General features: G+C 29.3%; 2 protein-coding genes across 2 annotated transcripts; both read right to left on the reverse strand.

Moving 5' to 3' along the window:
• Positions 1-4935: 4935 nt before the first annotated feature.
• BDCG_17771 (uncharacterized protein) lies at positions 4936-5166 on the reverse strand (the record flags this gene model as incomplete). Its single annotated transcript, XM_045426837.1, has 1 exon — positions 4936-5166. One exon carries the CDS (start codon positions 5164-5166, stop codon positions 4936-4938), a length of 231 nt encoding a protein of 76 aa, XP_045282515.1.
• Positions 5167-12883: 7717 nt separating this feature from the next.
• On the reverse strand, positions 12884-13813 carry BDCG_17772 (uncharacterized protein; the record flags this gene model as incomplete). Its single annotated transcript, XM_045426838.1, has 1 exon — positions 12884-13813. The coding sequence occupies one exon, from the start codon at positions 13811-13813 to the stop codon at positions 12884-12886; it is 930 nt and encodes a 309-aa protein (XP_045282516.1).
• Positions 13814-14246: the final 433 nt, after the last annotated feature.

Below are 14246 nucleotides of genomic sequence, written 5' to 3' on the forward strand. Positions count from 1 at the left end.
AGAATAGATAAAGAAGTCATCACTCTTACTGTAAGATTAGCAGCAGTATCTATCATTGAAGATGAACATATATAATATCTCTTTACAGATTTTAAGAATGTCTTTTTAGAAAGAGAAGTAGCAAAGTTTTCTGATATCAAGATATGATATAAGATTTGTCTTAAAGAGAGTATAATGATGCTGTACAGACTTCTTTACAACTTGTTTATAAAGGAATTGAATATTCTGTACAAATATCTTAAAGAAGTGCAATCAAAGAACTGAATATATTTATTAAAGAGTTCAGCAGAGACATCTATACTCTTTATATTCAAGAAGAATGATAGACTACATCTATATGTAGACTACAGAGGTCTCAATAAGATGACAGTTAAGAATTGCTATTTATTACTGTTGATTGATGAGATAATCAATCAATTATCTGAAGCAAAGATGTTCTCAAAGATTGATATATGAAATGTCTATCATAGAATCAGAGTTAATAAAGATAATGTTTGAAAAACAGCTTTTTGTACTAAGTATAGCAATTTTGAATATCTTGTTTTATCTTTTGATCTTTGTAATACTTCAGTTATCTTTCAGATCTATATAAATGAGATACTGCAGGGCCTTGTCAATGTCTTCTGTATAGTATATCTGAACAACATTCTAATCTTCTTAAAATCAGAGAAAGAACATGATACTCATGTTCAAGAAGTGTTGAGTCACTTGAGACAGTATTAACTCTATATAAACACTGAAAAATGCTTATTCTACATGCAGAAGATTGATTTCTTAGATTATATTATTGAGATGAATGACATTTCAATGAACAGAAGTCAGGTCTTCATTATTGAGAACTGATCAGCACTGTGAATATACTGTGAGATGCAGATATTTCTAGAATTTGCAAATTTCTACAGATGATTCATCTATGTATATTCACAGATTACTGTCTCTCTTACAGATCTGTTAAAGAGAAGTGTGAAAGACAGAAAAACAGAACTGTTTACTCTCACTCAAGATACTGTACAGATGTTTATAAAATTGAAACAAGCTTTCACAGATGTCATGATGCTGAATCACTTTAACTCTGACTTATTCAGTCAGTGTAAGACTGATACATCTGAGAATGAGATCTGTGAAATCTTTTCACAGTTGACATCAGAGATCTTCTAATATTGAAAGAAACAGAGAATAATCATCTCTAAGAAAATAGACAATAAATTGTCTGTAAGAGAAGGCTTTTTCACAGAGTCTATAAGACACTGTGAATAAAGATCAGTGATCTTCTTCTTCAAGAAGTTATTACTTATACAGAGATGATATAATACTCATAATCAGAAGGTGTTAGTAATTGTCAAATTCTTTAAGATCTAGTGACATTATCTTCAGAGTAGTAAGTACTCAGTGTAAGTTCTCACTGATTATACAAATCTGTGTTACTTCTTGATAACAAAGAGCCTGACAGAATATCAAGTCAGATGAGCAGAGCTGCTTTCAGAGTATAATTTCTATATCTGATACTGTTCAGATCAGCTTAACTCTACTGACACACTGTCTAGATAATCTGATTATAATATCATTGATGCAGAGAAGAATTCTACAAAAGGACCTCTGTCATCACTGCAGAAGAAGCTGGCTGCAGGGGGTTAGAGTTCTCTAAAGCTCAGAAATAGCATCAGAGAGACAGCTGTGCAACTAGACTGACCGCTGAGATCATGAATTTCACATTTAATCTCATTTGGTCTGATCTCATACATTTCTTAACGTGAGTTCCACCAGGACCAAGTGTCAAAAAAATCTGAAAATGGACCATTTCTGAGAGAAATGATGTGAAAAATGACCAGATTTAATTCAAGAACAGTGAAATGAAAGTAATTTTCCAGAATAAACTGTGAAAGATGATCATTCTTTTAAAATCAGAATGAAACTGAGACTGAAGATTAAAATCAGTTCTATTCAGTTCATTCAGTGATTACTTATATAATCAGAATTTGATAATGATTATTAATAACACTCATGAAACAACTAAATATATTCTTGTACAAGTTTATTCTTCACTTTCTCATGAAAACTACACTTCTCTGATATACTGTGATCAGAGGTATTAAACTATCTGATAATTTCATATTTTATAATTATAAGTTTCTTGATTGTTTCTTATTATAATTGTTCTCAGTGATAGTGATAAATATCTTGACTTGAGTTGAACTTTCACTTCATTCTCACCTCTATCAATGAAATTGTCAGAATATCATGTGTTATCAGTGTAATAATTGAATATGTACTCTCAACAATTTTCTATAACTCTAGAATTGATTTAATGTGTAAATTCATTGAATTATCTTGAAGATAGCAGTCAAATTCAGTTTTACAAGTATGTAGTTTTGCCTGATTTTCAGTTGTAATCAATGTATGTAAGTTCTGTTTCAAAGTTAGTATTATAGTTCTATGTGATATGAAGTGTTATCAAAGATTGTTACTTATTAGAGAATTATATTTCACTGTCTTCACATCTTGAATATCTGCTTATTCAAATCTCTGATAGTTGACATTGTAGTAGTCTTAAGCTAATTTAATATATGAGTCTTATTTCTTCTCTGTTCAATCTTGAGAAGTGTAGATATTAACTTAACAGAAGAAATCTAGTAGAGCTGCTATAGCATAGTACTCTGTAAAAGATTATTTCATTTTACTGTAGTAATATGCTAGTTTATTCCTTACAGCAACAATAGCCTGTACTATAGTATTATCTCAGACTGAATTTCTTTTTGAGTGATTCAACTGCTTCTTAAGATGAGTAAAAAAACTGTTATATACTTATCAGACTGACTGCAGTATTGATGTACAAGTGATTAAGACTGTCTTTATTATCTTATAAAACTGAAACAGTAAATTAATCATATATTTCAACTGAGTTCACTTTATATCAGAAAGTTTCAATATCTGAATCTTTTTCTAATCAGAGTATTACACTCAATAATCAATCATCTGATACAATCAAAGAGTCTGAATAGTTATTTTATATATTAAACTTCACTGTATTCTAACATTCTGTATCATATTCAGTGATATGACTGATTTGTTTATTTATTGAATATCATGAAATCATTATTATTATTTAGAAGAGATACAAATCACATTAACAATGTTTTAACTCTATGATATTTAAATTATTAGTCAATCTATTCAAAATTAACAGTAGTATTATCAAAAAGCATTATCAAAAAGCAATATTAAAAAGTGTTATTAAAAAATATTATCTTTTACAAAGTGAATGTAAAAGTTACTTAAGTAATCACTTTCATCTTATTCTAATTTCAAGAATCAGTCATCTCATTATTCTTTATCTTGATATTAAGATTCTTTATCAGTGTTTACATCATAAGTTAAATCATATAAGTAATGCAGAGAATATGATCTTATTTATCATTTCAGAAATACAAAGTCAATTTTTACTCTAAGCTCTTTATCATAGTGTAGTTATTCACAGTATTATCAGTTATAATTATAAGAAGACTGAGACTAATATCTTAATAGTCATTTTTAATCACAGTTATTAATATCTCTATTATATAATTCTCAGTATTATTACTAATCAATGATTCAAATTCAATTAATGTCTCTTAATAAGTTCAGTTCTTATCAATGTAATAACATGTAACTCTTATAAATGTAAGATTATTTATACTAGTTCATATATTCACTGTAAGAGACACTCTTCAATGATTCTTCAACTCTGATTCTAGATATTATATATTAACTTTGTAGTGTGTCTTGAGATTGAACTGAAGACAGAATTGATATGAAATATGAAGATTTGAATTAAGTATTTGAAGAAGTGTTTGAAATTTGAGGTTTTCAATTGATTGAAGAGAAAGATTCAGAGATATATATATATAAAGTAATTATTCACAGAAGTTATTAGATAAGAGTTATGAAATCAGAATACTGATACAGAGTCATTTTTACATGATTTTCTTCAAATTAGAAAGTTAGTATTATCAAAAATTGTTATCTGATAGAGTACCTTATCATCTCAGTAGTAATTTTCTAATTATTTTTCTTTTATTATCTGTATTCTGATAACTTCAGATATTGAGAAATTTCTTCAGAGTTATAATCAGTTTATGATGAATGTTTCTGAATAAAGTTATAGTGATTGTAGTAGAGAGATGACTCTTCAGTAATCTGTAATATAATCTGTTAATAATTATTTCATAGTTTATCTTGATATTTGTGTTGAGTTTTTCATAAATTTCATGACCTGAAATCAGATGTGAAGAATGAAGTGATCATTTATCATGATTGAAAGAGAGCATTCTATATTAAATTATAAATAATATAGACTTTGTGATTCACAGTGATTTCTTGAAGAGTTTATGAATCTTCAATAGAAGTAAAAGAAGTAAAAGAAGTGAATTCAGAAGATATAATAATAATTTAAGAAAGATGATAATTTATTTTCAATAACTGATCACTGATATGTGTAAGAAGAATTAATATAAGAGAAAATAATTTTATTTCTTAGCTTAGTTATAATTTTAGTACTAACTCAGATTGAATATTATCAATGTATAAAAGTAAATAAATAATCTTGATTAATCTCTGTCATATTTCTTGAAATATATTAATATTATAAAAGAGAGTGTTACTAAATTATATTATCAGATGATATCATTAAAAATATATTAATATTGTGAATATCAATATTGAAAAAATGTTGATACTTATACATTATAGTGATTTGTGAATCATGATAGTTAAATATATATATATATATATATATTGTTCCTGACTTGATTACACCTTGTACAATAATTTTTAAAAACTCAAAATTAATTTCAATTATTCATAATTATGAACTTACAACTAACTAATATAAAAAGAAAAAAACTTTTTCTACTTATTATCTTTCTTCTCTTTCTCATTCTTCTTATCATTCTTTATAATTCACTTCTCATTCTTCTTCTTCTTCTTCTTCTTCTCATTTGAGATAATAATCATCTCAAAATCTCTCTTCACTGTCTTCTCAGAGAAGAGTTTCTGCTGCTTTCTCTCAGTCAGATTAATCTGTATCTCAAAATCCTGTATTTTCTGATCTGCTGTCTTGAGTTCTATCTCAGTAGTAAGCAGATTGACATGCTCAGAGAGTAGAACTGTCTTCTTAATATTCTGAATCATGAAGCACATTCAAGACCTGAATAAGATCTCAATTCTCTTCTTCTCTATCAGCTTCTGCTAATCAATTAGAGAACAGAAGTATTATCAAAAATTGTTATCTCTCAATAAATAAAAAACTTATCACTTTTGACTTCTTTATCTTCTATTTTAACATTCTCTCAATCTTCTTCTATTACTACTTATTTACAGTAATACTCTTCTTCTCTCTCTCTCTCTTTATCTTGATCTCAAATCATTCTCAGAACTTCTTCTGATCTCACTACTACTGCATGAGACTCTTCACTATCTTCTTCTTCAATCTCTTATAAGTGATGTCATCTGTATTATTTCTATACTTAGTTCAGTCTAAATCTATCAGAAGTGTTACTTAAAATTGTTATCATTCTACTCTCTTACAGAGCCTCTTCAAGGCATTATAATATATCTTGCAATCTGTCTTCTCTCACTTGAACACCTTCTTCTCCTCTTTCTTCAATCTGTGACAGTACTCATGTGCCTTGATAGTCTGCAGAACTACAGAATATTTGAAGAGAAATAACATAATTGATTTCAGTGAGTGTTGAAGAGAGATGAAGACAGAAGAGACAGTCAGAAATAATATAATAATAGTGATAATAATGATGATAATGATGATAATAATAATAATGATAATGATGATGATGATAGTGATAATGATAATAGTGATAATAATGATAATAATGATGATAAAAGAGAGAGTGCATTGAAATATATTACTGACTTATCAAATATAAAGAGACTTAAAGAAAATATTAACAGCTTTCAGTAATGTACAGAAACAGCTACAGTGTTATATAGTAATATCATCTTCATTCAATACATGCACTGTTGATATTCTTTGTATACAGTTATTATATAATCTGTATCAGAGATACATGCAGAAAACAGATCTTTATTACTAGAATAAATAATTACAACAATTCTCTGTTTTTATATTATAAAGATTAGTTATTCTTATTTCTTTCTTCTCTCTTTTCTCTTCTTCAATTAATCACTAATTTCAAGCTGATATGAAAACTATTAAAACACTCTCAGAAACTCTCAAATTGAAGAGTATAGACTAATCAAATTTTAAATACAGAAGAAATCAAATTATCTTCTACAGATTCAATTACTTACTCTCTTTTAAATAAAACAGCAGTTGCATTTTCTTCTCCCCTCAATCAAATGAAACATGGCCTGTGAAAAGTGAGTATCATGCCAGATTATAATAATTAACACAGTCTCAGCATGCAGAGCTGTATATACACAGTGCATTCTGAACTGAGAGACTGTGTGAATTGCAAATCAGTGACAGCATCTCAGAGAGAGCTGTGTGATATAAGAAAGCTGCAACTCTCAGTCACATGTGTAGAGAATGAATTACTGCAGTAAGTGTATATGCATTGAAGTAATACTTTTTGATAATACTCAGTCTCTGATATGATGAAAATAGAGTCTCTCTGTGAGATTCATTTCTATCAGAAGTCAGAGAATCTTATATTTCTTAAGATTATTTTCATACATCTTGTCTGTGAAATTGATGAGAGAAATCATTGATTTCAGTATTCTGTTCTTGATATTATTCAAGTGACAGCAGAGTTCACTCTGGCCACACTTTTTAAGTATATGTTTTCTAATTATTCACATTTATATAGATATATACTGATTATTTATTAGATAATGTTAAGATAATAATTCATCACAGCTGTGTTATTCTCACTGTGAGAGATATATAATTAATAATGAACATTGCAAAGACTCTGAAGAGTGAGTATTTTAAGAGTACTATAACTCTGTGATCTTGATTTTTTTTTATTTTTATTTTTTATTTTTTTATTTTTCTTTTCTTTTTTTTTTTCTTATTTTTCTTTCTCTTTCTGTCTCTTTTTTTCTTTCTCTTCTTTTTTTCTTTCTCTTTTTTTTTTTTTTTTATTGTGATTTTTTCTTGTTTTATTTTTTGTTTTTTTGTTATTTTTTATATTTTACATTTTTTTTTTTAATTAAAATGATATTGATTATGATCTGTGTTCAGAAAAGTAATAATATTTAATAATACTCTCTGTTAAATTTTTAACAAATGAGAACTATGTTATGATATTATGTAAGTGAGAAATGATTTCATGATTTCATTTGATATCATTTTCAATAATGAGATTAGAATGAAAATATGACTAAGAATTCAAACATATTCTTTATCTGAAACTAGATTTTTATTTGAAAAGTGAATCTGAGATCTTTAATATTTGAAATAATGAGATTTGAGATTAATGTGATGAACACAAATCATGACCAGAAGTAATGCTTTTAGGCAATGTGACAACTGTAAAGTTTGATTCTGGTTTCAGACACGGTCACACGGTCAGTCTATGTGCAACTCAGTATAGAAGATGAAAGAAAACCCAGATTCTCACAGAGAACTGACACTGAAGATTATGAGCTTCTCATATTATATCTTACAATCATTGAATTGATAAAGAATGAAATGATCTACAATCTTTCAATCTGACTACTTTTGAAATTTATTAATAAGTTACAGAAGAGAGATGTCTCTACTGCAGCTTGAATTCAGAAGTTGAAGAAGAAAGAGTCTGATTTAAACTTGAAAGAGACAGACTCTGAGCAGGGCAGTGCTGCTAAGAAATCAAGTCACTGATAACTAGAAGAATATGAACTTCTACTGCTGAATGATTCAGTCTTCATCTCTTGTTATTATTATTATTATTATTCTTCAATTATAGATGTATGCAGTCAGAGACTATGACATCTACCTGAGAATCTTTAGTTCTCAGAGCTTTTCCTATCTATAGAGTCAACTATTATACATTTATCAATTTCAAATATGCAAAATCAGAAAATTCCAGCCCAGAATACAAAAACTGTTTACAAATTGCAGTATTTCAACACCTTCTGATAGTTTGAAACCATTTGAAAATATTATGACAAAAGAAAAGAGAACATAGTCTTAAAGATAGACACATTAAATAGATAGAGAAAAGAACAGAAGGAAACAAGTACAGTAAAGAGAGACTATAACAAAACAAAATTATTAAAAGATGATGTATAGCTGTTTTAACAGACTATATCTAGTCAATTTCCACCTCTTCATATTCAGATACTTCTGAATTCAGCCATTTTCTTGTAGCTGCTCTAGTTTCTGATAGAAAGTCTATTAAGTATTTAGTTCCTGTCTCAGTTGAGAATAAGAACCTTATATTTAATTGATTTAAATCATACTTCTTCTTTAATCTGACTCTGAGACTATTGTATAATGCACAATGCATTACAATATGCTCAGGATTTTCATTCACATTGCAGAATGAGCACTCTGTTGAATCAAATCTATCATCAAATCTTTGTATATAAGATTTGAAATAACCATGTTCTAGTTTCAGCTGAATTATAGATGAGAATATTTTCTTTTTACATTTAATTGAACAAGATTTCCACTTTGGTTTTGTCTCAAATCTTGAATAATGTATACTCTTCTTTTGTTTCTGCCAGCTTTCATTTCACTTGTTTAAACAAGATTCTTTTATCTTTCTCTTTATGAAAGATCAGGACACTGTTTTTTGAATAGATCTGCTTAATTCTGAACCCTTTTTTGCAGCTGAATCAGCCAATTCATTGCCATGAATATTCATATGAGCAGGAACTCAATGCAGATGAATTATCAGTTTTGATATTCTTTTCTTTTGAATTTTCAAAACAGAGTTTAAAATCAGTTCAAGATTCATTTGATCATTATGAATCTGACTATTTCTAAGTCTTTTTAAAGCAGCTTGACTATCAGAGAATATTCATGCCTCTTTCAAATCATTTCCTCTTTTATAAGATTTTATTTCAATGAGTTTGAAAGCTTTCACTATTGTAAATAGTTCAGTATCAAAGACTTCAGATTCACTGCCTAAATTCCAGAAATCTGAGATAAAATTAATATTATCTTCAGTATAAGCAATGCCTGCGCCTAATCTATTCAAATTCTCATTTTTTGAGCCATCTGAGTAGATCAGAATAGAGTCTTTTATATTAATTGTAGAGATCTTCTTCAAATGCTGTTCATATTCTCTCTCTTTAGATAGTTCACTTATTTGTAAGTCTATGAGAGATTTCAGCTTTTCTCTCCAGGGAGATATCTTCTCATGATCAATTTTCTCAACATTTAATGAAGAAAATTGATTCTTAATAAGTGAACATAGTCTATACAGTTGAGAAGGCATTTTCTTTAAAGTATTATTCTCATTTCAATCAAGAAATCTATTCCAATCCAGTTCATTTCCTGAGTTAACTGGTGGAAATGAAGAAGAGACTCTTTCTCTGATTATATGATTTGAGCTCATCTTCATGACTCTCAGAGCATAGTTCATACAGGCCTTTTCAAATTGAATAGCAGGAGGTGGAATTGAAGCTTCAATTTCCATTGCTTTAATAGGAGATGACTTGAATGCTCCCAGAATTCTTCTCAAAGCTCTGTTTTGTAGACTTTGAAAGAGTTCAGTGAAGTTTCCTTGATTGTTCCATCAAACTTGAACTTCATAATCAGCTACTGAGGTAATACAGGCTATGTATAACTGTCTCATTGCCTGAAAGAATAGACCTCTCTCTGTATTTGATAGTCTGATTATACTATTCAGTAGTCTCTCTGCCTTGATGATTCTTTATTGAATATGATATTTAAAATTCAGCTTGGAGTTTAACCATACTCCTAGCCATTTAACATTTAAACCAGGTTTGATCTCTTTATTCAAAAGAGTTAGACTTAGTTCTTTCTCATTAAACCTGGGAAAAAAGTGGATTAACTCAGTTTTATTCATATCAAATTGAATTAGATTGATATCTGCTCTAACAAAGATTTCCTTTACTGCTTTCTCAATCACTTCTAAATTCTCTTTAATTGTCTTTGAACTGTAGAGTAGGCCAATATCATCTACATAGCTTGGAGATCTCACTATTTTCATCTCTCTATTCTTGAATAGATATGCAGTGTATATTGCAAATAAAACAGGTGAGATTGAAGATTCTTGTGATACTTCTATTTTTATCTCAGTTTTATCTTATTTTCTTCCATCAAAGAATAGTTGTATAATTCTTTTAGACATGAAACAATTGACTCATTTTATTAGAGAAAGTGGCAGTTTTAACATCTTCAAAGTTTGAATCATCTTAGACTTTGACACATGATCAAATGCATCTTTTATATCAATAAAAACTGCAGTTGAGACCAGGTCTTCATGCTTTGCTACTTGAACATCATGAATAACTGAGAGAACAGTATCAATTGCAGAACATTGTTTTCTACCTCTCATTTGTTCATTAAATAGAAGAGAATCACTAATAGAGCTTATAAAAGATAATCTAGTAGCTATTATCTTTTCTAGAATTTTTCTCAAACAGTTCAACAGAGATATTACTCTATATGACTTAGGAATTGAAGCCTTTCTATTAGGTTTTGCAAGGATTACTCCAGTAGCTTCTCTCCAGCATTCAGGATGATAACCATTTTTTAAGAGATTGAAAAAGAGCTCAAAATATTCATTCTTCAAGTAGGAATATGTGTTTTGAATAATTGAGTGATTAATTGAATCAGGCCCTGCAGCAGTTTTAATTGAACTTGAGAATATTGCTGACTCTAGTTCATCATATGTAAGCTCAGGCCATTCCCAGTTATTTTCATCAATATATTCATGAAATGACATATTCTCCTCTTCTAAATGTGATGAGTTTTGAAAGAGAATTCTCATAAAAGCTTGACATTTTTCCTCAAAAGAATTTGCTGTATATAATTCATTCTGAAATTCATATTCTAAGGTTGGAAGCTTTGCTACACTTCTTGTTTTAGTGTAGTTGAAGACTTTGAAAACTTCTTTTTCTTATGCTTCTTCAAGAAATTTGTTCCAGCAATCTGTTTTGACTCTTTTAATATCTGAAAAATATTCATTTCAAATAGCTTTGAACTCTTCATCAGATATTAAGTGATTCTTCCAATCTCTCTTAGCAGTGGCTAATTGCTTTCTTTTAGAAGTGATATTCTCATTCCACCAAGGTTTGAAATACTCAGAAGACTTTTTCTTTGAAATATTTTCTTCAATACTTGTTAGAAGAATAGATGTAATCAGCTTTGCTCTATTCTCAAGCATTTCATTTGATATATCTTGACTTTGATTTCAATAGAGCTCACTCTGCCTTTCAGATTTCAGCTGTTTTACTCTTTCTTCAACTGCTTTCCAATCAGCTTTTTCAAAGTTATACTGATTAGAGAGAAGAGGATTTTCACTTCTTTGTTTTTCACTCAGTTCAATATCAAATTGAATGATCTCATGACTCAATCTTGAGGTTTCATTTGAATCAATAAACCAGTTTATAAGTCTTTTTTCAATTAGATTTTGTGACATGAAAGTTAGATCTATAATAGATTTCTGTTTCATGCCTTTTCTAAAGAATGTTTGTTGATCAGACTTGTTAACTAAATCTATTGAATGCTTAAAAGTTCATTCAACCAGTTTATCTGCTCTTACTGCTCTTGTGCACTCTGAGTTTCATCAGGAATAATGTGCATTGAAGTCTTCTGCAATTATAGAGTTTTTTAAGAGAGTTATATTCAAAAATCCTCTATCAATTGTCCAGGTATTGTTGTTTTCTTTCAATGATCTTTCATTATAGATATTTATAAGCTGAATAGTATCAAACTCATTATCTTTATCTATAATGTCACTCACTAGAATGTCAGAGTCAGATATGATATCAAATCTCAGATTAAATTGATATCTTGATCTTTTTCTCTCATAGATTGCTACTCTTGATTTTATCTCAGATTTTTCAGGAAGAAAGCAGTAATAGCTTGAATGAGAAATGATGTACTTTTGCTCAGTATCAAAATTTGGTTCTTGAAGAAGTACAAAGTCAGCTTTTTGTTCAAATACAATCTGAAGACAAGAATAAATACAATTTGAGTTTCTATTCACATTGTTTTGAATAAATGTGATTTTTGAAGAGTTTTTAAACTTTTTTTGTTGTTTTTGTTGTATATTCATACTAAAAGAGAGTGAAGATATAGTAGAATCTAATCACTATCACCAGATAGTAGATTATAACTGTTTTGAAAAGCAGGAATCTCAACTGCTTGCATTCTATCTAGTTTATTATCAGAGTCATTTCTTAATTCTCTAATCTTAACAGGTGTTTGAGGATTCAAATTCTGTTTACATTTAGCTGGAGAATTGGAGTTTGAAGACCTAGATAGTTGAGAGTTTCTTCTTTTTAAGCTTGCAGTTGTGGATTTACTAGCTTGACTTTTCTCTTCAGTTTTAGATTCACTTTGAGCTTCATCTTTTCTCCAGTTCTTCTGAGTTCTTGAAGCAAATACACATTCTTTTGAGCTAGATGCATGTTTTTCTTTGCAATTGGAGCACTTAAGCAGAGTATGTTGACATATTTCACCTCTTTTTGAGCATGTTTCACATTTATGCTCACTAGTTTTGTGATCTCTAGCACAGAATGCACATTTTGAGTCTCTGAAACAAGAGATTGCAAAGTGTCCATATCTTTGATAGTTTGAACACTGTGTTTGAGCTTTGAGATTCATTCTTGAATCTTTGTATTCATGAACTCTCATTTTCAAACCTGCTACTCTTACTTCAGAGATTCTTGATTATTCAAGTGTCTTTGTATACACTAGAACAGAGGCATTTCTTCTGCTCTGTCTGAACTCAATTGAATTAAGTCATACAGGCTCTTTTCTCAGTTGAATAGAATTGTATTCTTCTAATTCATTTTTGAGAAGCAGCATTCCTTCCTCACAGTCAAAAGTTTCAACTGAAATATCATGAAGAATGAATTTGCCCCACTTTTCATCTCTTTCAGATAGAATTGTTGTATTCAGTAGAGATTCTATTGCTGATTTCCAGAGATTCTCATTCTGAATGAGGAATTCTGCACTGAATTCAGGCATTGTAGTCAAAATAATAGAGTTTTCAAAGAAAGATGGCTCAATTGAAGCTATGACTGGTTTTTGAACTTCAATATCAGTCATTAACTGAGAAAAGAACTGCTGGTTAATTTCATTTCTAATTCTGAAAATGAGATTTGAGTTTAGCTTGTTTTTTTGCAAGCTCTCCTGGTTTGAGACTTTGAGAATAAGTCTTCTGTTTCTGGAGATTTGAAAGTTCTTCTCTTTTTGCATTTCTTTTTTTTCCTTTCTATGAACAGAGGTCTGAGAAATATTCTTCTCAGTTTTCTCAGAATTTTGAGCAGATTTTGAAGTAGCAGGTTTGAAGACAGCAGATTCTGCTACTTGAGCATATGTTTTCTTCTGATTTGAAGAAGAAGATGAAGAAGTAGAAGATGAAAAAGAGTCAGTGACTGTACTGAAAGATTTCAATGTTTTTTGAATTGTGTTTGAAATTCCAAGTTTGAACTTGATCACTTCTTGTAGTTGTCTAGTCTGAGCATGAAGAATTAACAGAACTTCTTCATTCTCCTCACTCAGACACTGTTTTCCAAGAATTTTGCTTGCTTTTTCCAGTTTCTGTATTTCAAGAACTTGTTGTTTCTCTATTTCTTCCTTCTTTCTTCTCTTTAGAATTTCAATCTCAGGAATAGCATCTGGGAAAACATCTTTTTCCACATCAACTGAGTGTACTCTTGAACTCATTTTACTCACTGAATGAAAAGTTGGTCAGACTGTTTCAATTGAGAGATTCATCAGTATATTTTCAAATGAAAAGTTGGTCAGACTGTTTCAATTGAGAGGTTTATTAATCTATTTTCAAATGAAAAGTTGATCAGACTGCTTCATCTCTTGTAGTAGAGCAGTGTATCAGAAGTTATTGAGAATTCATCATAATAATTCTCATACAGAGCACTTCAGGTTAGAGAAGACTGAGAAGCTTCTAAAATATAAATACACTTGAGATAAGCTTCAGACAGATGTTAAAGAGTATGTTGAGACTTATAACATCTGTCAAAGAATAAAGATTCTACAGTATAAGTAGACTGACCGTGTGACCGTGTCTGAGACCAGGACCAGAATTTTTGATAGTCTCATTGTCAATTTGACAGATCTCATTACACAGTTTTAACATTAG

The sequence above is a fragment of the Blastomyces dermatitidis genome (genome assembly GCF_000003525.1).
Source record: "Blastomyces dermatitidis ER-3 genomic scaffold supercont1.11, whole genome shotgun sequence".
In the NCBI taxonomy this organism is placed as follows: domain Eukaryota; kingdom Fungi; phylum Ascomycota; class Eurotiomycetes; order Onygenales; family Ajellomycetaceae; genus Blastomyces; species Blastomyces dermatitidis.